Here is a 27819-nt window from a genome sequence, read left to right as displayed (position 1 = left end):
TGGAAGGTGCTGTCAAAGGATTCTTGGTACAGTATTGAAGATGGTACACACTTCTGCCACAATGCATCAGTGATAGATGGGGTGGCTGATTATTATGGTCAGAAGTCTTACAACACCAGGTTGAAGTCCAACAGGTTTGTTTCAAATCACTAGCTTTCAGGTCTGAGGAAGGAGCAGTGCTCTGAATCTAGTGATTCGAAACAAACCTGTTGGACTTTAACCTGGTGTTCTAAGTCGTTTTACTGTGCTCACCCCAGTCTAACATCGGCATCGCCAGATCATGATTATTATGGTAGATGGGGTGTCAATCAAATAGGCTTTATCCTGGATGGTGTTGAACTTCTTGAGTGTTGCTGGAGCTGCACTCACCCAGGCAAGTGGAGAATATTCTATCACATGTCTGGCTTGTGCCAGTGGACAGGCGAGCCAGCCACAGAATTCCCAGCCTCCGACTCGTAGCCACAGTATTTATATGGCTGGTCCAGTTTAGTTTCTGGTCAATGGCAACCAGCGACGATCATACCACTAAACATCATGGGGAAATGAGTTAGATTCTACCTTGTTAGAGATGGTTGTCTGGCACTATTGTGGTGTTAATGTTGTTACCACTTATCAACCCGAGCCTGCATGTTGCTCAGATCTTGCTACAAATGGACATGCACTGCTTCAGTACGAGTTGCGAGTGGCGCTGAACATTGTGCAATCATCCCCAAAATCCCCATTTCTGACTTTATTATGGAGGGAAAGTCATTTTTTAAATTTAAAAAAATAAATAAATTTAGAGTACCCAATTATTTATTTATTTTCCAATTAAGGGGCAATTTAGCATCGTCAATCACCTACCCTGCACATCTTTTGGGTTGTGGGGCTGAAACCCACGCAGACGTGGAGTGAATGTGCAAACTCCACACAGACAGTGACCCAGGGCCGGGATTCGACCTCGGGTCCTCAAGCGCCGTAGGCAGCAGTGCTAACCATTGTGCCACTGTGCTGCCCTGGAGGGAAAGTCATTGATGAAGCAGCTGAGGATTGTTAAGACTTAGGACACTAAAGGACCTGGGCCCTTCCTACAATTGTATCCAGGCCCCTCAATTAAATCTCCCCTCAAACCCCTATGTCCCAAAGAAAACAATTCAAACCTATCCAATACTCCCTCGTATCCAAAATTCAACATTCCAGACAACATCCACATAAACTTGCTCCATATTCTCTCTTCAGCAAACTCATTCTTCAGGTAATGTGGTGAGGAGAATTGCATGCAGGGCTTTACTTGTGGCATAAATAGTATTTTATAAATTTCTAGCATTTCCTTGCTCTTATACTCTTAGGCCATGCCAATAAAAAGTATTAAGTATGCCTTCTTGGTCACCTTATCTACCCGTCCTGCTATCTTCATCGAAGGATTCTGTGGTGTAAAAGAACAGGCGGACTCGAGGTTCAATTTTGGATCCAACTAGTTACTTACCCTTAGATCTCATGAACTTTTGGGTGGGATTCTCCCATTCAGCGGCAGAGTGTCCATGCCGCCGGAAACGCCATCACTATTCACAAAGGTGTGAACGGGCCACTGGGAGTACCGGCGCTGGAGCAGGTCACGCCGCTCCAGCCTCCCATCCCGGCGCAAACTGTGCGCCACGCCAATCCACGCATGTGCGGTGGCCTCCATCAACGCACAACATGGCACGGGGGTTTCAGGGGCCGGTGTGTAAGAAAATAGGCCCGGGAAGAGAGAGGCCGCCCCCCCCGCCCTAAACAGGGCACCCCCCGACCATGCGCGCAGAGTTCCCGCCAGCTGCGACCAGGTGTGGGCGGCGCCAGTGGGACCCTGCCTTTTTAGAGCTGCCGCTCGGCCCATCCGGGCCAGAGAATCGGCAGCCAGGCCGCGTAGAGCGGCCCGCAACTGACGCCGCGCCAAACGCACCACAGAGAATCCTGTGCCGGCATCAGGACGCGGTTGTGGGGATTCTACGGCGTGGGGCCGGGAGAATCCCGCCCAATATTTTTCTACCAGTCTATCATAACATAGAACATAGAACAGTACAGCACAGAACAGGCCCTTCAGCCCTCAATGTTGTGCCAAGCCATGATCACCCTATTCAAACCCACGTATCCACCCTATACCCGTAACCCAACAACCCCTCCCCCCCCCTTAACCTTACTTTTTATTAGGACACTACGGGCAATTTAGCATGGCCAATCCACCTAACCCGCACATCTTTGGATTGTGGGAGGAAACCGGAGCACCCGGAGGAAACCCACGCACACAGGGGGAGGACGTGCAGACTCCACACAGATAGTGACCCAGCCGGGAATCGAACCTGGGACCCTGGAGCTGTGAAGCATTTATGTTAACCACCATGCTACCCTGCTGCCCCTCATGTGGGGCCTTGTCAAAAACCTTGCCAAAATCCATGTAGACCACGTGAAAAATGCAGCCCTCCCTGTTGACCTTGGTCAGGTTAGTCAGATTTAATCTATCCTTAACAAATCCAAGATGACAGTCCTTGATTAGTCCATGACAATTTATACTGTCTCAGACTTGATTTCCAATAATCTCGCCACCACTGAGGTTAGTGTGTTAATACTCTGTCCATTTGCTCTTTTTAAACAATGGTACAATGCTAGCACTCCCCAAACAAAGAGCCAGGGAGGACTGGAACATGGTGGTCAGAGGTTCCTCTAATTCTTTCCTTAGTAGTCTGGGGTACATTTCATCTGGGCCTGGTGACTTATCCATTTTCAAGGATTAAATTTCCTCCCTGATTCAGTCTATCCTCAACTACATTCTACATGCTTCTTCCTTTTCCTTTGCAAAAATGAATAAAAGGTATTCATTAAGAATTACGCCCGGCCCTTTGACCTCTGCACATACCGTTCTGGTATCTACTCCTTCCTTTGTTATTCTCCAGTTTTTAAGTATTAGAAATTTCTTTGGGTTTTCCTTGATTTTACTTCCAATGCTTTTCATGCTAACTCTTTGTTTTCGTGATTTCCTCTATAATTTCACACTTGCATTTTCTATTCTGCTTTCTGCAGTATTGTTGCAGAGCTTTGACACCTTGTACAATTTTCCTTTTTTGCCCCATCATATTCTGTACTCAACACCTGTATGGGGTGGGGTAATTTTTCTTTGTGTGAACAGATTTATTTTGAAACCTCTTTTGCACCCCCTTGAATACCGCCCTGTTCTGACACCAATTAGGCCTCATTTGGCACTGCTTCTAGGATAACATCAGTGCTCACAGCTTCAATCTTCCCAATGTTTAGCTGAAATTGCAGTTCATCCAATAGTAAATGGGGAGACGGTGGCATAATGTATGGTGCTCCGGGGACCCAACTTTGAAACCTGCCACGGCAGATTTGAATGAAATAAAAATCTGGAACTAAAGGTCGAATGATAACCTGAAACCATAAAACCCCATCTGGTTTACTAATGTCCTTTAAGGGAAGAAAATGGCCATGGATGACTCCAGATCCACAGCGATATGGTTGACCATTCCGAGCCCTCTGAAAATGGCCTAGCAGGACAATTAGGGATGGGTAATAAATGCTGGCTGAGCCAGCAACGCCCACATCCCATGAATGGATAAATATATTTTCAAACACTTCAATTAAACAAAAAGGGCAGTGAAGGTGATGTTGTTGAGGGGTTGCATGCAGGAAATGGAGGACTCCAAGGTACTGGGGGTGAGGAACTAAAGCCATTGGTGGGGATACAGTAATAGATAATAGACACGGACAGTTCCAATGAGTTGGACATTGAGCTGTGTTGTTGTAGGATAGTGTGGACCATTCCAAAGTTAGAGACATAGAGAAGGAATACAACTGCACTCCAGTACACATTTAAAAGCACTTGAAACAAACCTCTTCAAATTCATATGCAGCAGCATCCACCATCTCTCTCTCTGACCAGACCCTACATCTTGGGCCAATTACTCTGCAAAGTAAATTCACATTATATAAATAAGTAACATTTGTTTTTTTAAGTATTGGTCAAGCATCTAGTTTGAGATTCTGTAAAGGAGCATTAAAGTTTAGCAACTGCATAAAAAATACATTTTAAATTAATTTACAGGATGGGGCCGTCACTAACAAGGTCAACATTTACTGCTCATTCCCAATTGCTCTCGAGGTTGTGGTGAGCTGCCTTCTTGAACCATTGCATTCAGTGTGGTGTAGGCACACCCACAGTGCAGTCAGGCAGGGAGTTCCAGGATTTTGACACAAGTGCATCACGCTCATCACTACCAAGACTATGAGACAGAACTCAGCAATAGAACAATCCAACCTCTCACCTACAGCTACATGGGCAACATATGGGGAAGAACATATGTAATCTGAGTACAAGACATAGATTATCTCTTGAGCTTATAACATTATCGAAGTGGGTCTCTTCCTGTTGGTTAATTCAACCAGAGTTTTCCACCCTACAGTTGAAATGAAATGAAATGAAAATCGCTTATTGTCACGAGTAGGCTTCAATGAAGTCACTGTGAAAAGCCCCTAGTCGCCACATTCCGGCGCCTGTCCGGGGAGGCTGGTACGGGAATTGAACCGTGCTGCTGGCCTGCTTTAAAAGCCAGCGATTTAGCCGAGTGAGCTAAACCAGCCCCAGTTCTTTGTACCAGGAAGGTCATATGTGACAAGATCCATTCATCCTTCATGATCCCTTCAGGAAATTAATTTTGAAATCTTTAAAAAACCTCATTCTACTGAACTGGTTTCAGAAGTCATTATGCATACAAAGACATATCAACTCACTTAATGGAGTCTACGGAGCAGTGAAGGAAAAAAGATCAGAACCAAGAAGATAGAGCTGAAGAACCAAGAGCTGAAGACCTTCTCTTAGTGGAGGAATGAAGATAGGCTGGATGACCCTCATTGAACACAAGCGTCTCATTCTTATGGTCCATATTTCTAATGTCAGAAAACAGTTCATTGCACTTTAACTTACAATCACCTATATCAATATATATCTGCAATGCACACCAGTAGAAATCAAGTTCTCTCATTGGGTAATACAAAATAGTGGTTAGAGCACACTTTCACTCTTTTGAGAATGATCAGTAAAATTTCCTTTAGCTTTTCTGTAATTTACTGTCATCTTCCAAGTGATTTCTTTGTAATGCAACAGTTTAGGAAATCATTCATGAAATTAAAGATTGAACTATCCCTGTAGTTCAGCTAATGCATTTTGAGAAAGCAAAGTCAAGGTCAAGTACAGAAATGTTGATATGAGACTGCAACTGTCTGCTGAAAAAGAAAAATGGTTACAGAACATCATTTTTTGGAGCAATTTAGAAAGCCAATGACATTGCTGAACTTTACAGAATACGGATTCAAGAACTTACCAAGGAAAGCCCCCACTAGGACCAACGTATTCAAATTGTGGTTCTTGGGAAGTTAAAAAGCCATACAACTCAGGCAGAAATGGCAGAAAGATGCCATCGTGATTTAGTCAAAATAGTTTAAATTTCCTACTTACCCATACTTTCAGAGAATATTAGGTTTGGCATATAAATCACCATGTTTAAGTATAGCAATCATTTCAATAACATACCTGCTCTCCAAAGATCCAACAACCAGTGCAATTAAGTAGCATGGCATTGGCACCTAGAGAGAAAAATATAATTCAATTTTGGGAGACAATGCATTTTGAATCTATTTCATAAATTAATAGCCTATTGCCAAGCCCTAGCCATAACAAAGTGATAGTTGTAAAATGTGACATAAAAGCTAATAAATACCTTCATGTTACAGTTCTGTTTTCCTTAAATAAGGGGCACGTCTGTGGCAATGTTACTGGAAGCATGTTTTCTACTTTTAACTTTAAATCAAATAATTGTTCTGGACAAATTCACATAAATCTGCGACAATCAAAACAGCATTTTGCACGGAGTGGTTCACTGATATAAAGAGAAGCCAGTCATGGAATATTGATCCTTTGTTCCATCAACTCTCCCATCAGAGTAGGAGACTAGAGTTTGACCAATCCCAGAGTTTTTACATCTATAGCTCTGCGACGACTTATTCCAAACATTTATGAGTAATTTCCCTCAGATTTTAAATAGAACATACAGTGCAGAAGGCCATTCGGCCCATCGAGTCTGCACCGACCCACTTAAGCCCTCACTTCCACCCTATCCCCGTAACCCAATAACCCCTCCCAACCTTTTTGGTCACTAAGGGCAATTTATCATGGCCAATCCACCTAACCTGCACGTCTTTGGACTGTGGGAGGAAACCGGAGCACCCGGAGGAAATCCACGCAGACACGGGGAGAACGTGCAAATTCCGCAGTGACCCAACGGGTAATCGAACCTGGGACCCTGGCGCTGTGAAGCCACAGTGCTATCCACTTGTGCTACTCCGCTGCCCACCGTTCAATATTTCAAGTCACCTTTCAATATTTTCCTGCAGTCTTGCTGTTCTGGATTACTGTGAAGTACGGGCCTAGAAATTAGTCTAGGTCCCAGACATGGCCACGGCCATCAACTTTTGCCTTAATCAAGAGGCCCAATGATCATTTTGTACTGAGCCTTCATCAACATACTCAGCACAGTACTCAAGTGCAATCTGCCCAGTGCACTGTAAAGCTTTACCATTACTTCTGTAGTTCTCGCTAGGTATTCTTGTTATCTTTTTTAATTGACTTACCACATTACCCGGACATCTGAGCTTTGTGGAAATACTTTACATTGTTCAGTGTTAAATTGAATTTGCTATCTGTATTTTTAACTTCATTAAATGTCATAACCATTAGCCAAATCTGGTTAAGTTTTCAATTTCCATTCCTCCCATTACTTTATAAGATGCATGCCCAACACATGGAGGAAATCAAGTAGGGAGTGATTCTAAAAATTAGATTACTATACTGTCCATTTTCTTTACATAACCATAGCATTCAATTGAAAGGAAGAAAAGATCAAGGTGGCAAAGCAACAAAACTAGGAATATTTTTGGATAATAATAATCGCTCATTGTCACAAGTAGGCTTCAATGAAGTTACTGTGAAAAGCCCCTAGTTGCCACATTCCGGCGCCTGTTCGGGGAGGCCGGTACAAGAATTGAACCTGCGCCGCTGGCCTTGTTCTGCATTACAAGCCATCTATTTAGCCCACTGTGCTAAACCAGCCCCTGATTTTCCTAATTTCATACCAGCCACCACAGCCATTCCGCCCATTGAAATGGTTTCTAATTAGATTGTTTACTCCCTCCCTCCTGCACAACACTCCCTTTACATTGACCAAGCATGTTCAATAGAAGGACAGCAGCAGCCAGTCTGATCCCTAAATATTATCTTCAAACTAATAGCTACTTATTTCAATACACACACCAATTTATCTTAGCATAGGGGACCAATTAAACCCTTGACAACTGAAAAACTTTCACCAAATTAAACTATTAAGATAAAACATTTTAACAGTTTATCCACCAGCTTATAACGAGGTCCACTTCCAAGTGTCTCATATCCATTGTTTACCGTTTGTCGAAAACAAAAAATCTTTCTGCTCTTGTCCTGGTCATCAGCAAACTCCCCATCATGGTTCGCACTCATTAGAGCAACAAGCTCTTTTGGAACAGATACCTAAATGGGAACAAAAAATGATTAAACTGCCTAGTTATCTCAGTAACTTTAAGATAGAAAAGTAAAGCTACAGATACCTCACATAATGGATTAAAATACAATAGTTTTAATACAATTCTGAAGCAAAAGTTAACAAGTTTCTTCTAAAAGCATTTAGAATCCCACAACACAGGAGTCTATTCAGCCCATTGAAGGAGCTGTTCAATTAGTCCCACTCCCCTGCAGTTTTTTTCTTTATCCAAGTATTTATCTTTCTTTTTGAAAGTTACTATTGAATCTGTTCCACAACGCCTTTCAGGGAGTGCATTCCAGATCATTCCCCCACTGGATCGTTTGTCAACGACCTTGATGCCCAAAGATGTGCAGGTTAAGTGATTGGCCATGCTAAATTTCATCTTGGTGTTCACAGATGTGCAGGTTAGGTGGGTTATGGGGTTACGGGGATAGGGTGGAAGAGTGGACCGAGGTAGGGTCCTCTTTCAGAGGGTTGGTGTCGATTTGATGGGCCGAATCACCACCTTCTGCACTGCAGAAAGTCTATGATTCTATCTTTAATCTGTCCCCTCTGGGTACCGACCATTCTGACACGTCAAAGTTTCCCTTTTTGTTTACTTGATTTAAAACCCCTCCATTTTAAATTCCTTCATCAAATTTCCCCTTCATCTTCTCTGCGCTAAAAACGATCCCACATAACGGAAGACACTCATATTTGGTATTCTTCTGATAAATCTCCTCTACACACTCTTCAAAGCTTTGATAATCCTTCAAAGTAAAGTAGTGTCCAGAATTCGACAACACTGCAGCTCAGCGCCGGCCCTAGGGTTGCTGGCGCCCCGGGCAAGATGAACTTCGGCGCCCTTGGGGGGGGGGGGCGAGCGGGGCGGGGCCGAGGGGGCGGGGCGAGGCCGAGCGGGGGGCGGACCCGAGGGGGGGGCAGGGGGCGGACCCGAGGGGGGGGGGCGGACCCGAGGGGGGGGGGGGGGGGGGCGGACCCGAGGGGGGGGGGGGGGGGGGCGGAGGGGGGGGCGGAGGGGGGGGGACTGAGGGGGGTGGGCGGGGGAGAGGACCGAGCGGGGGGGTGGGGGCGGACCGGGGTGGGGGCGGACCGGGGGGGGGGCCGCCATGGGGGAGGGCGGCCACCGCACATGCGCTGGTTGGCGCCGGCCCAACTGCGCATGCGCGGGATCCGAGTCTCTGCCGCCCCCTAGCACATGGCGCCCCGGGCGACTGCCCGAGTTGCCGGTGCCTTGAGCCGGCCCTGCTGCAGCTTGAGACTTTACCAGTCGTTTTTGAAGATTGTGCGTACCATTTTCTTGTGTTTATAAGCTATGCCTCGATTCATACACACAAATATCAACTTGGGATGGCCTCATCAGCAACAACAACATTCCCATGAAAGAACTGAATTATAGAAGGATCCCACATCGCTTTTTCTCAAAAAGGTTTTTTGTCAATTTGCCCTGCCATTTGAAAGACTAGTGTATGTGCAAACTGCCAGACCTCTCTCCGAGTAACCTCTTAAAATTTACTACCATTTATATAGTCTCTCCTGATTCTGCTTCCAAAATGCAACACATTCTATGCATTAAATTCCAACTGTCGTGTAGATCTATTACACCTCCTTACATCTGTTGTTACCCTCCTCATTATTTTCCAAATTTCCAGGGTTTGTGTCATTTGTAAGCTTTGAAACTGTAGCCCAATACCCAAATCAAGTTCATTAATGCACAGCAAAAGTGCAGTGGTCCTAATATTGTCTCCGGGAAAATAATATACATAAGACATGGAACAGAAACCGGCCAACAATTGTTGACCACAACATTCTACTTTGCACCCACACTGCCTCTGTAATCCCATGTACTTCAATTTATTTAATGTAGATACATCTACCAAGGCACTGGCAGGAAATGGAATAAAGCGCCAAATTGATTAATAAAGTTATAAAAGCCCATTTGGATGGTAAAGCAGTTTTTTAAAAAAATACCCTTGTATAGTGATGAAATGATCACATTTAATAAAGTGGAGTTCAATGGGGTATCCAGTATCCTCACTTTGATTCTTTAATGTAATTTGCCACTCTTTTACCCACAAGTGAAGATCATTTTCACTTACTGTTTCACACTAAGTGAAAAATGATACAAAAGGAAACAAAAACTGTGCCAAGACAAACAGTCAAGTTTCAATAAATGTCAGCCTTTGTCTCCAGAGCACACGATTGCATAAAAATATTTTGGAAGGGAGGGTTGTGGGCAGATAGATGATGCAAATTAATAAATAAACAAAGACTGATCACACCCAAAAGACTGCCTTTCATTGTCTAATGAAAAGCAAGTTTGGAGGAATTTAAAGCCAAGATGTCATGACCTTGGCAACCAAAAAGAAACAGCATCACAAGTAAGGTTGCAAAACATATTAGCTTTAAACCGATCCACAGGAACTTCAAAAGTGGCCAATCAAATGATTTAATGAAGCCTGTTCTTTCCACACAAATTGAGCATAGTGTAAAGTTCAAAGAACTGAGCAATAAGTTGGAGCAGCCTAGTACTAACAGCAATGCAATCGTGTCAGCACCTTAGTTTGGTTTGGGCAATAAATCTCCATTCATTTTACTGGCCTACGTGTAGTTACCTACCCGAGCATAATACGTGCTTTTCACAGAGGGCGTGTCCTGGCAAGGGATCATGCTTCGGCAATGTATAGCCTATAAATACACAAAAACACAATAATTACAGATCAGACTCTAACACTTGACTTTAACAGATAAATAATTTAGCACCTGATCAGTTAGATAAAATGAAAAATCAGCCTCAGTGTTTTTTTTGCAGATTTTTAATACTTGATTAACCATTATCCCAAAGCTCTGATACTAAACAGTAACTCACTAGAAAGGCTCTTTCATAAAACCAACATAAATCTTTAATATTAACATTAGTGTTGTTCAGACATATCCAAGTGATACAATTCTGACCTCATAATGGGTCAGGTTGGAAATATACGAGAAATAGTTCTAATACTGGGCATCCTCACACACGCAACACTCACCCTGCTCATTGCACAATGCCAGAAACCCCTCCTCAGCCTGCTCAGTTCCCAGGGGCCCAGAGACAGCCTCTCAGAGCGCTGGTTGCTGAAGGTTGACTAGGCAGCCTATGAGCATTCAATGCTTCAAGAGGTCTTGCTCTACATGGCATATTTAATTTTGCAATTTAAGAGTTTGCATGTTCCAACCAGCGTTTACTGGTAATGTGGTAGCCACCAGCTTTGCGGGCCCCCGACTGGACCTTTACAGACCCCTGGTGTTCTACAGACCCCAGTTTGGGAACTCCTGGTCTAGGCAGTAACGTGTGGCGCCGTGATCGTTTCGTGGTTAGGACTCCGCGTTGTGGTCGCAGCAACCTCGGTTCGAATCCGAGTCACAGCAGCGATAAGGGGATTTGTTTTAAAAAGGGCAGCAGGGTAGCATGGTGGTTAGCATAAATGCTTCACAGCTCCAGGGTCCCAGGTTCGATTCCCGGCTGGGTCACTGTCTGTGTGGAGTCTGCACGTCCTCCCCCTGTGTGCGTGGGTTTCCTCCGGGTGCTCCGGTTTCCTCCCACAGTCCAAAGATGTGCGGGTTAGGTGGATTGGCCATGCTAAATTGCCCGTAGTGTCCTAATAAAAGTAAGGTTAAAGGGGGGGCTGTTGGGTTACGGGTATAGGGTGGATACGTGGGTTTGAGTAGGGTGATCGTGGCTCGGCACAACATTGAGGGCCGAAGGGCCTGTTCTGTTCTATGTTCTAGATGTTCTTAGCCAAACTATTACTGTCGAGTGGCTACACAGAGGCCTTGGCCAGGCTGGAAATGATTTAACTGGCTTGTTGCGGTGGGATCTGGGTGAATGAGAAGTGGGTTCTATGATGAGAGTCATTTATTTTTAAAATATTTTTATTCTCCTCCTATTTCACATTTTCTCCCAAATTTGCACCCACCAACAATAAACAATAGTGAATATAATGTCAATCCCCATACCAAGAACAATCCCATCCTCCCACCAACCCCCAAACAACTGCCCGCATGTTAACATAAACAAATAACAAAAAGGAATCGGGAATCACCATTAACACATACAGTCCCCCTCCCAACACCCCACCTCACCCTCACTAATGTTCGATGTTATCCAATTCTTGAAAGTGCATAATGAATAATGCCCATGAATTGTAGAACCCCTTCATCCTTCCCCTCAGTTCAAACTTAACCTTCTCAAGAGTCAAGAATTCCAACAGGTCCCCCCGAATGAGTGTAATTTCTGATGGATGTTTTCCTCCTGTCACAGGTCCTCAGCTGTTACACCGCAAATGTGCTGGGTTTAACCATATAGAGTAGCGTGAGGGAATGTGTACTGCTGTGCATTAAGAAAGGAACTGAAGAACAGCAGGCTTGGGCTAAAGTAAACCTTGTCTGTAGCCTGGTGCAATTGAATTAACTAAACTAATCTCAGCAAGGATAGCAATTACCTACTTGTTGGTGGTGATGGGGGGCACTTAAGTCTGAAAGCCAAGACAGGCGAGTTGGTTGAAGAGAGACTGTGATGATTTGCATTACGGAGTTGAATTGTACATCGATCTGGCCTCAGGCATTTTTGACTTGCGTCAGTCCACCACTGGAGACAGAAGCCATTGTCCTTCAGACCGCTTTCTTCCTTTAAGACATTCCTTTAAACTTAATTCTTTGACCAAGCTTTTGATCACCTGCCCTCAAATCGCCTGATGTGACTAGGTGTTAAATTTTGCTTGAAGATACTGCTGAAAAATGCTTTGGGATCTTTTATAACTTTACAAGAACCATACAAATGCAAGGTGATGTTGTGCATGCATGCAGAGCTGAGAAACAGCCAATCAGACAATGTCAACTGGTTTGCAAAACAACGTAAATAGCGAAGACAGTCGCAGAGCTGAGTAAGCATGATTAAATCAGTTGTTTCACAGTGTAATTGCTGCAAAAGTACTAATACATAGAATTATGTGCATGTTTCGCAATACAATCTTAACAGAGCCTCTTAGCCAATCCATAAAACTGCAATTTCAGGAACTGCAGGTATGAGAATATGAAATTTAGAAAGCAGACAAAGAAACAATAGGTGCCCTGCCCAACTTCAGCACAGGAAAATTAAAAAACCTAGATCACAAAGAGATGGTATAACAAACTTTATGAATAGTCACTAATTTCCTAGGTCTGCTATTATTCCCAGCTCGGAGTAAAAATTCTCAATTCAATAATAATCATGAGAAGTTTAGGGTTTGAACTCACACTCATCAGAAATTGGTCAAGCTTATTCTACTTAATAAAACAAATTTAAGCTATATTTAAACGCAGAAGTCCACTGCATGATGTAAAGAAGCAATTCAGGTATTCTAAATATTGTACCTGACATTGGCTGAACAGGTATGGGTGCTTCTTCCCGGCTGTCTGTTCTGCAGTGAGCCACTGCAAAGCTGAAGCTTCTGGTGATGTCTCATATGAAACCTCCACAACCACATGCTGGCCCCTGCAGGATTAGAAAGGTTACAAATCGCTATCAATAAACTCACATCGTTCCTCCAATAGAATGGTGCAAGAAAATCTCAGGCTTCACACCCTTTTCATGCAGAGTTAGTTGATATCCTTACCGAGATTCATTTAGTTAATTCAATTGTCTTTATTGTTCCAAATGGCAGGAAATGCAAATATGCCACCCATTTATTCCTGAGAGAAACTTGTATGCAGAAATGAAACAGAGATGAGTTTAGCTGTGATTCACCCATCTTGGACTAGATTGCCATTTTAAGATTAGCTCAGTTGGTAGTACCCTAGTTGGTAAACCTCTTAGCAAAGAATCAAACCACTCCAAGTCTTAAGCACACGACCTAGCCCAATATTTTGAATAACTATGATTTAGTGGCGATTACTGAAACATGGTTAAAGGATGGTCACAACTGGGAGTTAAATATCCAAGGGTATCAAACTATTCGGAAGGGCGGAGTGGATGGTAAGGGAGGTGGTGTAGCTCTGTTATTTAAGGATGACATCCCGGCAATAGTAAGGGATGACATCGGTGCTATGGAGGATAAGGTTGAATCCATTTGGGTGGAAATCAGGACGAGTAAGGCGAAAAAGTCACTGAGAGTAGTCGTCTATAGGCCACCAAATAGTAACATTATGGTGGGGCAGGCAACAAACAAAGAAATAACTGATGCATGTAGAAATGGTACAGCAGTTATCATGGGGGATTTTAATCTAAATGTCGATTGGTTTAACCAGGTCAGTCAAGGCAGCCTTGAGGAGGAGGTGTTTATAGAATGTATCCGCGATAGTTTCCTAGAACAGTATGTAATGGAACCAACAAGGGAACAAGCGGTCCGAGATCTGGCCCTGTGTAATGAGACAGGATTGGTTAATGATCTCATAGTTAGGGATCCTCTCGGAAGGAGCGATCACAATATGGTGGAATTTAAAATACAGATGGAGGGCGAGTAGGTAAAAATCAAACACTAGTGTTTTGTGCTTAAACAAAGGAGATTACAATGGGATGAGAGAAGAACTAGCTAAGAAGAACTGGGAGCAAAGACTTTATGGCGAAACAGTTGAGGAACAGTGGAGAACCTTCCAAGCGATTTTTCACAGTGCTCAGCAAAGGTTGATACCAACAAAAAGGAAGGATGGTAGAAAAAGGGAAAATCGACCGTTGATATCTAAGGAATTAAGGGAGAGTATCAAATTGAAGGAAAAAGCATACAAAGTGGCAAAGATTAGTCGGAGACTAGAGGTCTGGGAAATCTTTAGGGGGCAACAGAAAGCTACTAAAAAAGCTATAAAGAGTAAGATAGATTGAGAATAAATTTGCTCAAAATATAAAAACAGATAGTAAAAGTTTCGACAAATATATAAAATAAAAAAAGAGTAGCTAAGGTAAATATTGATCCTTTAGAGGATGAGAAGGGAGATTTAATAATGGGAGATGAGGAAATGGCTGAGGAACTGAACAGGTTTTTTGGGTCGGTCTTCACAGTGGAAGACACAAATAACATGCCAGTGACTGATAGAAATGAGGATATGACAGGTGAGGACCTTGAGATTATTGTTATCACTAAGGAGGTAGTGATGGGCAAGTTAATGGGGCTAAAGGTAGACAAGTCTCCTGGCCCTGATGGAATGCATCCCAGAGTGCTAAAAGAGATGGCTAGGGAAATTGCAACGGCACTAGTGATAATTTACCAAAATTCACTAGACTCTGGGGTGGTCCTGGTGGATTGGAAATTAGCAAATGTGACACCACTATTTAAAAAAGGAGGTAGGCAGAAAGCGGGTAATTATAGACCAGTGAGCTCAACTTCGGTATTAGGGAAGATGCTGGAATCTATCATCAAGGAAGAAATAGCGAGACATCTGGATGGAAATTGTCCCATTGGGCAGACACAGCATGGGTTCACAGAGGGTAGGTTGTGCCTAACTAATATCGTGGAATTTCTTGAGGGCATTACCAGTGCGGTAGATAATGGGGAGCCAATGGATGTGGTATATCTGGATTTCCAGAAAACCTTTGACAAGGTGCCACACAAAAGGTTGCTGCACAAGATAAAGATGCATGGCATTAAGGGTAAAGTAGTAGCATGGATAGAGGGTTGGTTAATTAATAGAAAGCAAAGAGTGGGGATTAATGGGTGTTTCTCTGGTTGGCAATCAGTAGCTAGTGGTGTCCCTCAGGGCCTGCAATTGTTCACAATTTATAGATGGTTTGGAGTTGGGGACTAAGGGCAATGTGTCCAAGTTTGCAGACGACACTAAGATGAGTGGTAAAGCAAAAAGTGCAGAGGATACTGGAAGTTTGCAGAGGATTTGGATAGGTTAAGTGAATGGGCTAGGATCTGGCAGATGGAATACAATGTTGACAAATGAGGTTATCCATTTTGGTAGGAATAACAGCAAACGGGATTATTATTTAAATGATACAATATTAAAACATGCTGCTGTGCAGAGAGACCTGGGTGTGCTAGTGCATGAGTCACAAAAATTTGGTTTACAGGTGCAACAGGTGATTAAGGCGGCAAATGGAATTTTGTCTTTCATTACTAGAGGGATGGAGTTTAAGACTAGGGAGGTTATGCTGCAATTGTATACGGTGCTAGTGAGGCCACACCTGGAGTAGCGTGTTCAGTTTTGGTCTCCTTACCTGAGAAAGGACGTACTGGCACTGGAGGATGTGCAGAGGAGATTCTCTAGGTTAATTCCAGAGCTGAAGGTGTTGGATTACGAGGAGAGGTTGAGTAGACTGGGACTGTACTCGTTGGAATTTAGAAGGATATGGGGGGATCTTATAGAAACATATAAAATTATGAAGGGAATAGATAGGATAGATGCGGGCAGGTTCCACTGGCAGTTGAAAGCAGAACTAGGGGGCATAGCCTCATAATAAGGGGAATTAAATTTCGGACTGAGTTTAGGAGGAACGTCTTCACCCAAAGAGTTGTGAATCTATGGAATTCCTTGCCCAGTGAAGCAGTTAAGGTTCCTTCATTAAATGTTTTTAAGATAAAGATAGATAGTTTTTTGAAGAATAAAGGGATTAAGGATTATGGTGCTCGGGCCGGAAAGTGGAGCTGAGTCCACAAAAGATCAGCCATGATCTCATTGAATGGCGGAGCAGGCTCGAGAGGCCAGATGGCCTACTCCTGCTCCTAGTCCTTATGTTTCTTATGTTCTTATTTTAGCACCATCTTTAAGATGAGATATTAAACCTGCTCTAGTGGGCATGAAAGATGCCGAGAAGCAAGGGAACTCTCCTGAGTCAATATTCATCCCGTTGCAAATTTAAAACAGATTAATTAGTCAATTATCACATTTGCTTTATTGGATTTTTGCACTGCATAAAGAGAGTTCCTTCTTTCAATAGTGTGAATACATGTCAAAAGCTGCACTTTAAGGTGATCCTAATAATATGGAAAGTACTTTATTATTGCAAGTTCCCTGTTCTATTCTAACAGCACTCACTGGGGGGATACAGGATAGAGTAGTCTCCAGTACCTGGGTGGGAGAGGGGAAGGTTTCAGATATTTACCAGCAGCTTGCGGAGGCAGAGGAAACTCCGGTGGAGGAGCTTAAGGGCAAGTGAGAGGAAGAGCTAGGAGAGATAGAGGCAGGTCTATGGACGGAAGCCCTCAGCAGGGTTAACATCTCCTCATCAAGTGCCAGGCTCAGCCTGATACAATTTAAAGTAGTTCACCGGGCACACATGAGTGTGGCTCGGATGAGCAGGTTTTTCGGGGTAGAAGATAGGTGTGCGCGGAAAGCCCAGCAAATCATGTCCACATGTTTTGGGCATGCCCGAAACGTAAGAGGGTTTTGGCAGGGATTTGCTACGGCAATGTCCACGGTGCTAAAAACACGGGTGGTGCCGAGTCTGGAGGTGCGATCTTTGGAGTGTCGGAAGAGCCGGGAGGGGGGCGAAAGAGGCCAACATCTTGGCCTTTGCCTCCCTGGTAGCCCGGAGACTGATCTTGGTAATGTGGAGGGAGGAGAAGCCCCCCCCCCCCAGTGTAGAGACCTGGGTTATTGACATGGCTGGGTTTCTCAGTCTCGAGAAAATAAAGTTTGACTTAAGAGGGTCAACGGTCAGGTTCACCTGGAGGTGGCTGCCGTTCGTCAAGTTTCTCGGGGAAAATTTAAAAAATAATTTTTAAAAAAACAAAATGTGGCAGATGGAGTTTAACTTGGATAAGTGTGAGGTCATCAATTCTGGGTGGAAAAACGGAACAGCAACTTATTTAAATGGAGAGAGGCTTCTGGGTGCTCAGGCGCAGAGGGATCTGGATGTCCTCGTGCATGAGCCGCAGAAAACTAGCATGCAGATACAGCAGGTAAAGGAAACAAATGGAATGTTGACGTGTACAGTTAAAGGAATAGAGTATAATCTTTATTAGTGTCACAAGTAGGCTTACATTAACACTGCAATGAAGTTACTGTGAGTATAAAGGTAAGGAAGTGCTATTGCAACTGTACAAGACATAGGTGAGACCACACCTGAAGTATCGTGCAGTTTTGGTTCCCTTATTTGAGGAAAGATGTAGTGGCATTGGAGGCAGTTCAGAGGAGGTTGACTAGATTGATTCCAGAGGTTATGCGGTTTGCCTTATGATGAAAGAGTAAGCAATTTAGGCCTATACTCTAGCATTTAGAAGAATGAGGGGAGATCAAATTGACGTATATTATGATAAATGGTATAGATAAAGTAGACATGGAGCGGATGCTTCCTCTTGTGGGGTACTCAGGATAAGGTGGTCTCAGGATAAGGTGGTCTCAGGATAAGGGGCAGCAAATTTAAAACAGCAATGAGGAGAAACTACTTCTCCCAAAGGGATGCGAATCTGTGGAATTCGCTACCCCAGAGTGCAGTGGATGCTGGGACAGTGAGTAAATTTGAAGAGTTAGACAGATTTTTAATTAGCAATGGATTGAAGTGTTACGGAGAACAGACAGGATGGTGGAGTTGAAGCCATGATGAGATCAGCCATGATCATATTGAACGGTGGAGCAGAGTTGAGGCTAACCTGCCTACTCCTGCTTCAAGTTCTTCTGTTATAAGAAATAACTATTCTGTCTAACTCCACCTTCCAGCTCTTGGTCTGGAGCCCTGTAGGTAACAGCACCTCAAGCACAAATCTGGTTTTCTTGATTAATAAGGGAATTTCTTGATTAATAGGGGGATTAGGGGTTATGGGAAGAAGGCAGGAGAATGGGGATGAGGAACAAATCAGCCATGATCAAATGACAGAGCAGACTCATTCTGCTCCTATATCTTATGGTCCAAGGTGGTGGGAAGTGACTTGTCATTAGGCACCCAACAATCTTAAGTGTGGGTAGGCTTCAGGGGCCAGCTGGTCTTTTCATATCTTCGCAGCCTGTGGCAGGGAAGGAAGGGTTAAAATGGACTCTTCAGAATCGAATATGAAAGAAATCCGAAAACAAATGCCTTTAAAAATATCTCTGGATCTCTGTAAACATGCCTTTTGTTGTTGTACAAATTGCAGAACTGAGTGTGAATGCATTATAAATGGAATTGTAACAAACAAATTCAAAAGTGAGTGTCATTATAAATGTTCTCATTCCTGTAACCAGATTGATACTGGAAACTGATGTAATACTTGAAAATGAAAAAATGAAAAAGAAAATCGCTTATTGTCACAACTAGGCTTCAAATGAAGTTACTGTGAAAAGCCCCTAGTCGCCACTATCCGGCACCTGTTCGGGAAGGCTGGTATGGGAATTGAACCGTGCTGCTGGCCTGCCTTGGTCTGCTTTCAAAGCCAGCGATTTAGCCGTGTACTAAACCAGTACTTGTCAAGTTACCAGAAACTCTGCCCCATGAAGGCACAACAACATTAACAGGAGGGTGTAATTAAAGTGCAACTCTTATATTGGCAGTTTCCATGTTGAATGTAGGTGCAGGAACTTACATGGATGGATAGAAACACAAGGATATTATAAAACCTTTAAAATGGGAGCTAAATCCATTTATCCTGGTCCAACTAACCTACACCATTTAACATCACGTCACCCACAAACTACTGGGTCTTAACTCCCACCTGTGACTCCTTAGAGCACCTGTAACTCCATAGAAATCGGCTAGTGCTAAATAACAAGATTTGAGACCAATTTTAAAAATATAAGATTAAACAAAGTAGAGAACACTTTCTAGGTTTTAACATCATACCGTAGCAATTTAAATGGAAGGGAAATTGTTAAGGCCGCTCCTTTAAAGCAGTGCTTATTTCCAAGTGCAAATTTGACCTCCTGTCCATTGGCAGTAATCTTGAGTATTTTAAGGTCTCTTGTATCCAAAGTCTGTAAATAAAGGGCAAATATTGAAACTACACAAAATAATCACAGTTAAGTACGACTCAGTTTTGCTTAAATCATTTCCAAAGCTAAATCAAACAAAGCCACTTTAAGCATCCTTTAAAAACTGGAAAGCTTGATTTCACTTGCCTGCAACGAAGCAGCTGAACCCCCAAAAACTGAATATAAAAGTGTTCAACTACCAAGATTTCCTTTGTTTACTGGGGTGACAAACTAAATGAATTAAGCAAAACAAATTCAGACAGAACTAGTTTACACTTTTGTTACACAGATAACATAAATCTATAATTCTCCAACCAACACACCGGTGAAAGAAATGAACCCAGTGAGCAGTCAATACCCATAAAAGGCTACTGCAGCTCCAGCTTGCTGCCTTCAGAAGGGAAAAGAAAGTTGGGAAAGGCGGCAATAATAGTAGCATAACTTTCTCATTTTTCAAAATCAAGCAAATGTATGGTAATCTTTCAATAACGATAGCTTATCACAGGGAGTAAAATAATACATTGTAGTTTTTTTAAACTGTAGATTACAATAACTTCCACATCAGCAAAATTCAGAGAGCTAATTATCACATCATGTCACAAAGTCCATGTACCAAGGTTCTCTCCAGGAAGTGGTTCAGCAAAACGGTCTCAGTCAGATCAATTTTGCTGAGTGTGCTCCTTGGATTTTTCCAGTCAGTAGCTGCAACATTGGGAACAACTGTTATGCTGCATCTCAATCACAGCGGCAAATCAAGATAATAGTCACCAAAATGTATCCAGTCAAAGTCTGATCATATTGTCAAAGCATTACAAATAGCTAATTTACTAATCTGTAGCATAAAATGAAAACTGAACACGTGAAACTCAGCTACTGCAATTTATGAACCCAAAAGAGAAAATGCTGGAAAATCTCAGGTCTGGCAGCATCTGTAGGGAGAGAAAAGAGCTAATGTTTCGAGTCCAATGACTCTTTGTCAAAGCTTCCTTGGCGATGGACACTGTATGCCAGTGTTCTTCAAAGTCGGGGATGCGACCCGCGGGCGGGTTTCAGGAGAGCCTTTGTCCGCGGCGCTCCCGATCGCGCAAATCCCCGCGTGCAGCTGGCTTTTCATAACGCCGTCTGCAAGCGCCCGCAAACATGTCAAAATAAAATTCGGCCGCATTGCGCATACGATGATCGACGCGCATGTGCAAATCGGGCACAGTTCTGTAGTGGTTTTTATTCAATTAATTTTTTTTTTCATTTATTTTATTCATTTTATTCTTCTTTACAAGTTCGGTGGGAGGGGGGTTTAATTGATAAAATGTTACAGGGAGAAAATTCAGAACTTTGGACAGATAAGAGACTCCATACTTTCCGATACCGGAATGCTTCACCTTCATCCAACAGGCTCTATGGGAGGAGCGTGTACGAGGTCCAAACAGACCCAAAACCACTTCCTCCATTTTTGTCAGCAGCAAACAAGGTAAGAGAAAATGGCGAGTTGCAAATGTCGGCCGGCGTGGGTCGCAAATGTCGGCTGGCTGGAAAAAATGGGTCACCAGCAAAAAAAGTTAGAAGAACACTGTGGTATGCCCTCTCTACTTTCAGTACTTCTGTAAGGTGGTATACTGATTCAGAAGCAGAAGAGCTGCTGATCAGCAGGTTTCCATATTCATGTTGATCTGATGCTACGAGGTTTCATGGAATTCAGACTTCGTATTGAGGTCTCCCATTGCTCCTCAGGTCCAATAGGGTCTCCCACCCGAGTAAAAGTCTGCCCTGCCACCTCTCTCTGGCAGGGATATAGCCCCATCTCCATTTTTCTCACAGACCACTCCCCCACCTCTATAGGGCACACCCCCTGCACAGGTCATGCAACCCCCCCCCCCCCCCCGTCTCCACGGGGCACGCACACACCCCTCCGCCGTCTCCACGGGGCGCGCACACATCCCTCCGTCGTCTCCACGGGGCGCGCACACACCCCTCCGCCGTCTCCACGTGGCACGCATCAGGCTCCACAGGGCACACATCCGGCTCCACCATCTCCAAGGGGCACACGCCCCCCTCCACCATCTCCAAGTGGCATGCACCCCCCTCCACAGGGAACACAACCCCTCCCATCTCGATAAGGCGCCGCCCCTCTCCCGTCTCGATACGGCGCCGCCCCTCTCCCGTCTCGATACGGCGCACGCCCCCTCCCGTCCCCATCGGGCGCACGCCCCCTCCCGTCCCCATCGGGCGCACGCCCCCTCCCGTCCCCATCGGGCGCACGCCCCCATCGGGCGCACGCCCCCTCCCGTCCCCATCGGGCGCGCGCCCCCTCCAGAAGACGCACATCCCCTCCCATCTCCAGAAGACGTACGCCCCCTCCCATCTCCAGAAGACGCACGCCCCCTCCCGTCCCCATCGGGCGCACGCCCCCTCCCGTCCCCATCGGGCGCACGCCCCCTCCCGTCCCCATCGGGCGCACTCCCCCTCCCGTCCCCATCGGGCGCACGCCCCCTCCCGTCCCCATCGGGCGCACGCCCCCTCCCGTCCCCATCGGGCGCACGCCCCCTCCCGTCCCCATCCGGCGCACGCCCCCTCCCGTCCCCATCGGGCGCACGCCCCCTCCCGTCCCCATCGGGCGCACGCCCCCTCCCGTCCCCATCGGGCGCACGCCCCCTCCCGTCCCCATCGGGCGCACGCCCCCTCCCGTCCCCATCGGGCGCACGCCCCCTCCCGTCCCCATCGGGCGCGCGCCCCCTCCAGAAGACGCACATCCCCTCCCATCTCCAGAAGACGTACGCCCCCTCCCATCTCCAGAAGACGCACGCCCCCTCCCATCTCAAGAAGGCACACACCCCCTTCCATCTCAAGAAGGCACACACCCCCTCCCATCTCGATAAGGCACCCCCCCCCCACATCTCGATAAGGAACACACCCCCTCCCATCTCGATAAGACACACACCCCCTCCCATCTCCATAAGACGCACACCCCCTCCCATCTCCATAAGGCGTACACCCCTCCCATCTCCATAAGGCACACACCCCCTCCCATCTCCATAAGGCACACTCCCTCTCTCATCTCAATAAGGCACACCCACCCTCCCATCTCCAAAGCGCACAAACCCCACCCATCTCCAAAGGGTGCACACACCAACTTATCGCCATAGGACACATCCCCCCGTCATCTCCATAGGGCACACACACCCCCACCTGCCCCCCCCCCCCACCGGCCAATGGGCACACATCATAAAACCCTCCCCCCCCCATCTCCATGGGTCACTCATCACCCAACCCCCCTCCATCTCCATGCGTCGCACGTCACCCACCCCCAAACCCACAGGGTGCATGTCACCTCCCCCCCCAACCCACAGGGTGCACATCACCTTCCTTCCCCCCCCCCCAACCCACAGGGTGCACATCACCGCCCACCCCCCCCAACCCACAGGGTGCACGTCACCTTCCCCCCCCCCCCCCCCACAGGGTGCACGTCACCTTGCCCCCCCCCTCCACAGGGTGCACATCACCTTCTCCCCCCCCCCCCCAAACCCACAGGGTGCACGTCACCTCCCCCCTTCCCCCAAACCTATGGGGTGCACGTCGTCACCTCCCCCAAACCCACAGGGTGCACGTCACCTCCCCCCCCCCCCCAACCCCCAAACCTACAGGGTGCACGTCACCACCACCACCACCCCCCCCAAACCGACAGGGTGCACGGCACCACCACCCCCCCCCCCCCCCCAAAGTGCACATCACCTTCCCCCCCCCCCCAAAACCCACAGGGTGCACGTCAACTCCCCCCCCCCCCCCCAACAGGGTGCACGTCACCTTGCCCCCCCCCCACAGGGTGCCCATCACCTCCCCCCCCCCCCCCTCAACCGCACATCACCTCCCCCCCCCCCCCAAACCCACAGGGTGCACGTCACCTCCCCCCTCCCCCAAACCTATGGGGTGCACGTCGTCACCTCCCGCCAAACCTACAGGGTGCACGTCACCACCACCACCACCCCCCCCAAACCGACAGGGTGCACGGCACCACCCCCCCCCCCCCCCCCCCCCAAAGTGCACATCACCTTCCCCCCCCCCCCCCAAAACCCACAGGGTGCACGTCAACTCCCCCCCCCCCCCCACAGGGTGCACGTCACCTTGCCCCCCCCCCACAGGGTGCCCATCACCTCCCCCCCCCCCCCCAACCGCACATCACCTCCCCCCCCCCCCCCCCAAACCCACAGGGTGCACGTCACCTCCCCCCTCCCCCAAACCTATGGGGTGCACGTCGTCACCTCCCGCCAAACCTACAGGGTGCACGTCACCACCACCCCCCCCCCCCCCCAAACCCACAGGGTGCACGTCACCTCCCCCCCACCAAAACCCACAGGGTGCACGTCACCTCCCCCCCCCCCCACAAAACCCACAGGGTGCACGTCACCTTCTCCCACCCCAACCCACAGGGTGCTCCCCCCCCCCCCACAGGGTGCACGTCACCTTCCCCCCCCCCCCCACAGGGTGCACGTCACCTTCTCCTCCCCCCCCCCCCCACAGGGTGCACGTCACCTTCCCCCCCCCCACAGGGTGCACATCACCTCCCCCCCCCCCCCCCCAAACCGCACATCACCTCCCTCCCCCCCCCAAATCCACAGGGTGCACGTCACTCCCCCCCCCCCCCCCCCCCCCCCTAAACCCATGGGATGCACATCATCACCTTCCCCCCCCCCCCCCCCCCCAAACCCACAGGGTGCACGTCACCTCCCCCCCTCCCCCAAACCTATGGGGTGCACACCGTCACCTCCCCCCAAACCCACAGGGTGCACGTCACCACTACCCCCCCCCCCAAACCCACAGGGTGCACGTCACCTCCCCCCCACCAAAACCCACAGGGTGCACGTCACCTCCCCCCCCCCCCACACAAACCCACAGGGTGCACGTCACCTCCCCCCCCACAAACCCACAGGGTGCACGTCACCTTCTCCCCCCCCCCAACCCACAGGGTGCTTCTCCCCCCCCCCCCCACAGGGTGCACGTCACCTTCCCCCCGCCCCCCCCACAGGGTGCACATCACCTTCACCCCCCCCCCCCCACAGGGTGCACATCACCTCCCCCCCCCCCCCCCAACCGCACATCACCTCCCTCCCCCCCCCCCCAAACCCACAGGGTGCACGTCACCTCCCCCCCCCCCCTAAACCCATGGGATGCACATCATCACCTCCCCCCCCCCCCCCCCAAACCCACAGGGTGCACGTCACCTCCCCCCCCCCCCCAAAACCCACAGGGTGCATGTCACCTCCCCCCCCCCAAAACCCACAGGGTGCACGTCACCTCCCCCCCCCCCCCACAGGGTGCACGTCACCTTGCCCCCCCCCCCCCCCCCCCACAGGGTGCCCATCACCTCCTCCCCCCCCCCCCAAACCGCACATCACCTCCCCCCCCCAAACCCACAGGGTGCACGTCACCTCCCCCCTCCCCCAAACCTATGGGGTGCACGTCGTCACCTCCCCCCAAACCCACAGGGTGCACGTCACCTCTCCCCCCCCCCCCCCCAAACCTACAGGGTGCACGTCACCACCACCCCCCCCCCCCCCCCAAACCCACAGGGTGCACGTCACCTCCCCCCCCCCCCCCAAACCCACAGGGTGCACGTCACCTCCCCCCCCCCCCACAAAACCCACAGGGTGCACGTCACCTCCCCCCCCCCCCCACAAACCCACAGGGTGCACGTCACCTTCTCCCCCCCCAACCCACAGGGTGCTCTCCCCCCCCCCCACAGGGTGCACGTCACCGTTCCCCCCCCCCCACAGGGTGCACGTCACCTTCCCCCCCCCCCCCCCAAACAGGGTGCACATCACCTCCCCCCCCCCAAACCGCACATCACCTCCCTCCCCCGCCCCCCCCCAAACCCACAGGGTGCACGTCACCTCCCCCCCACCCCCCCTAAACCCATGGGATGCACATCATCACCTTCCCCCCCCCCCCCCCAAACCCACAGGGTGCACGTCACCTCCCCCCCTCCCCCAAACCTAGGGGGTGCACACCGTCACCTCCCCCCAAACCCACAGGGTGCACGTCACCACCACCCCCCCCCCCCCCAAACCCACAGGGTGCACGTCACCTCCCCCCCCACCAAAACCCACAGGGTGCACGTCACCTCCCCTCCCCCCCCCCCCACAAACCCACAGGGTGCACGTCACCTCCCCCCCCACAAACCCACAGGGTGCACGTCACCTTCTCCCCCCCCCAACCCACAGGGTGCTTCCCCCCCCCCCACAGGGTGCACGTCACCTTCCCCTCGCCCCCCCACAGGGTGCACGTCACCTTCACCCCCCCCCCCCCCACAGGGTGCACGTCACCTTCACCCCCCCCACAGGGTGCACATCACCTCCCCCCCCCCCAAAACCGCACATCACCTCCCTCCCCCCCCCCCAAACCCACAGGGTGCACATCACCTCCCCCCCCCCCCCCTAAACCCATGGGATGCACATCATCACCTCCCCCCCAAACCTACAGGGTGCACGTCACCCCCCCCCCAAAACCCACAGGGTGCACGTCACCTCCCCCCCCCCCCACAAACCCACAGGGTGCACGTCGTCACCCCCCCCCCCCCCCCCCCCAAACCCAGAGGGTGCACATCACCCCACCCAACCCACAGGGTGCACGTCACCTCCCCCCACAAACCCACAGGGTGCACATCACCTTCTCTCCCCCCCCAACCAACGGGGTGCACATCTCCTCCCTCCCTCCAACCCACAGGGTGCACATCACCTTCCCGTCCCCCCCAAACCCACAGGGTGCACATCACCTCTCCCTTTCCCCCCCCCCCAACCCACAGGGTGCACGTCACCTTCCCCCCCCAAACCCACAGGGTGCACATCACCTCCTCCTCCCCCCCCCCCAAACCCACAGGTGCACATTACCTCCTCCTCCCCCCCCAAACCCACAGGGTGCACGTCACCCCCCCCCCCCCAAACCCATGGGGTGCACATCATCACCTCTCTCCCCCGCCCCCCCAAACCCACAGGGTGCACATCATCACCTCCCCCCCCCCCAAACCCACAGGGTGCACATCATCACCTCCCCCCCCCCCAAACCCACAGGGTGCACATCATCACCTCCCCCCCCCCCCCCCAAACCCACAGGGTGCACGTCCCCCCCCCCCCCCCCAAACCCATGGGGTGCACATCATCACCTCCCCCCCCCTCCCAAACCCATGGGGTGCACATCATCACCTCCCCCCCAAACCCACAGGGTGCACGTCGCCCTCCCGCCCCCGTCCATTAGGACCGCACATCACTCCCCACCACCTCATGGGGCGCACACCTCTAACGGTTTGTGGATGAGCCTGGCAGTCGGTTTCTAAGGTGCTTCGCCCGGAGGGGTTGCATAGTGACCGGCTCTGGGTCCACTGCTCGCAGGAACCGAGGCAGTGGCCGTGTGCTTACCAGTTCGGACAGCTCGTCCCGCAGAGCTTCAACAGTCAGTGCGGCTGAAGCAGCGATCCGCCGGCTCTGGAATTCCACCCGCAGAGTGAGTGCGAGATGGCGAGTGGTGAAGTGCTCCGTTGCAGTGAACGAGCTGCTGTCTGACTGCTCGGCCATCCTCCCACTAACTGAGCCCGGACCGGCAGCTGGCACTGCGCAGGCGCCACGACAAAACCCCCTCCTGATTGGTCAGCACCAACACTTCCCAGCAGACGCCGCGGGTCTCCCGCCCACTCAAAGCGGAGCACGCGGACGTGACGGTTAGAGAGCCCAGGGCTTGGGGCGGGCGGGTCACTGGGACTGACCAATGGCAGGGGCCAGCTGTTTCTGATCACTAGTATGGCTCTGGGCCTGGCCAGTGAGGTGCTACTTGGACTGACCAATTGGGGAAGAGGTGACCCTGGGCTTGACCAATGGAGATCATAGAATTTACAGTGTGGAAGGAGGCTATTTGGCCCATCGGGTCTGCACCAGCCCTTGGAAAGAGCACAGTACTGAAGCTCACACCTCCACCCTATCCCCGTAACCCCACCTAACCACTTTTAGACAGTAAGGGCAATTTATCATGGCCAATACACCTAACCTGCACATATTTGGACTGTGGGAGGAAACCGGAGCACCCGGAGGAAACCCACGCAGACACAGGGAGAATGTGCAGACTCCGCACAAACAGTGACCCAGGCCGGGAATTGAACCTGGGACCCTGGAGCTGTGAAGCAACTTTGCTAACCACTGTGCTACTGTGCTGTCCATGGGGATTTTCTGGGCTGACCAACATTGACAGGGGCTGACCAATATGGGTGCTTCTGGGCTGACCAGCCATTGACAGGGACTGACCAATGGGGGTTATTTTGGGCTGACTAATGGAGTGAAACAGTATTTTAGTCAAGGCTTTGATTTTGTAGAGCAGGTTCTTGTGCACACATTTTGTCCAAAGC

General features: G+C 49.0%; 1 protein-coding gene across 1 annotated transcript in view; it reads right to left on the bottom strand.

Annotated features, from left to right (window-relative positions):
• lta4h (leukotriene A4 hydrolase) overlaps positions 1–27052 on the bottom strand; it is a 77396-nt gene extending 50344 nt beyond the window's left edge. Inside the window, exons 1-7 of the mRNA XM_038810903.1 lie at positions 26843–27052; positions 19312–19442; positions 12993–13113; positions 10221–10289; positions 7484–7588; positions 5561–5613; positions 3865–3937 (exon numbers count right to left, since the gene is read on the bottom strand). Of these exons, the coding sequence (XP_038666831.1) occupies positions 3865–3937; positions 5561–5613; positions 7484–7588; positions 10221–10289; positions 12993–13113; positions 19312–19442; positions 26843–26998 (708 nt within the window). The 5' untranslated portion in view covers positions 26999–27052. The remainder of the gene's footprint in view (positions 1–3864; positions 3938–5560; positions 5614–7483; positions 7589–10220; positions 10290–12992; positions 13114–19311; positions 19443–26842) is intronic.
• Positions 27053–27819: the final 767 nt, after the last annotated feature.

Source organism: Scyliorhinus canicula, chromosome 11 (genome assembly GCF_902713615.1).
Source record: "Scyliorhinus canicula chromosome 11, sScyCan1.1, whole genome shotgun sequence".
Lineage (NCBI taxonomy): Eukaryota > Metazoa > Chordata > Chondrichthyes > Carcharhiniformes > Scyliorhinidae > Scyliorhinus > Scyliorhinus canicula.
This window is presented reverse-complemented; position numbering and strand designations above follow the sequence as displayed.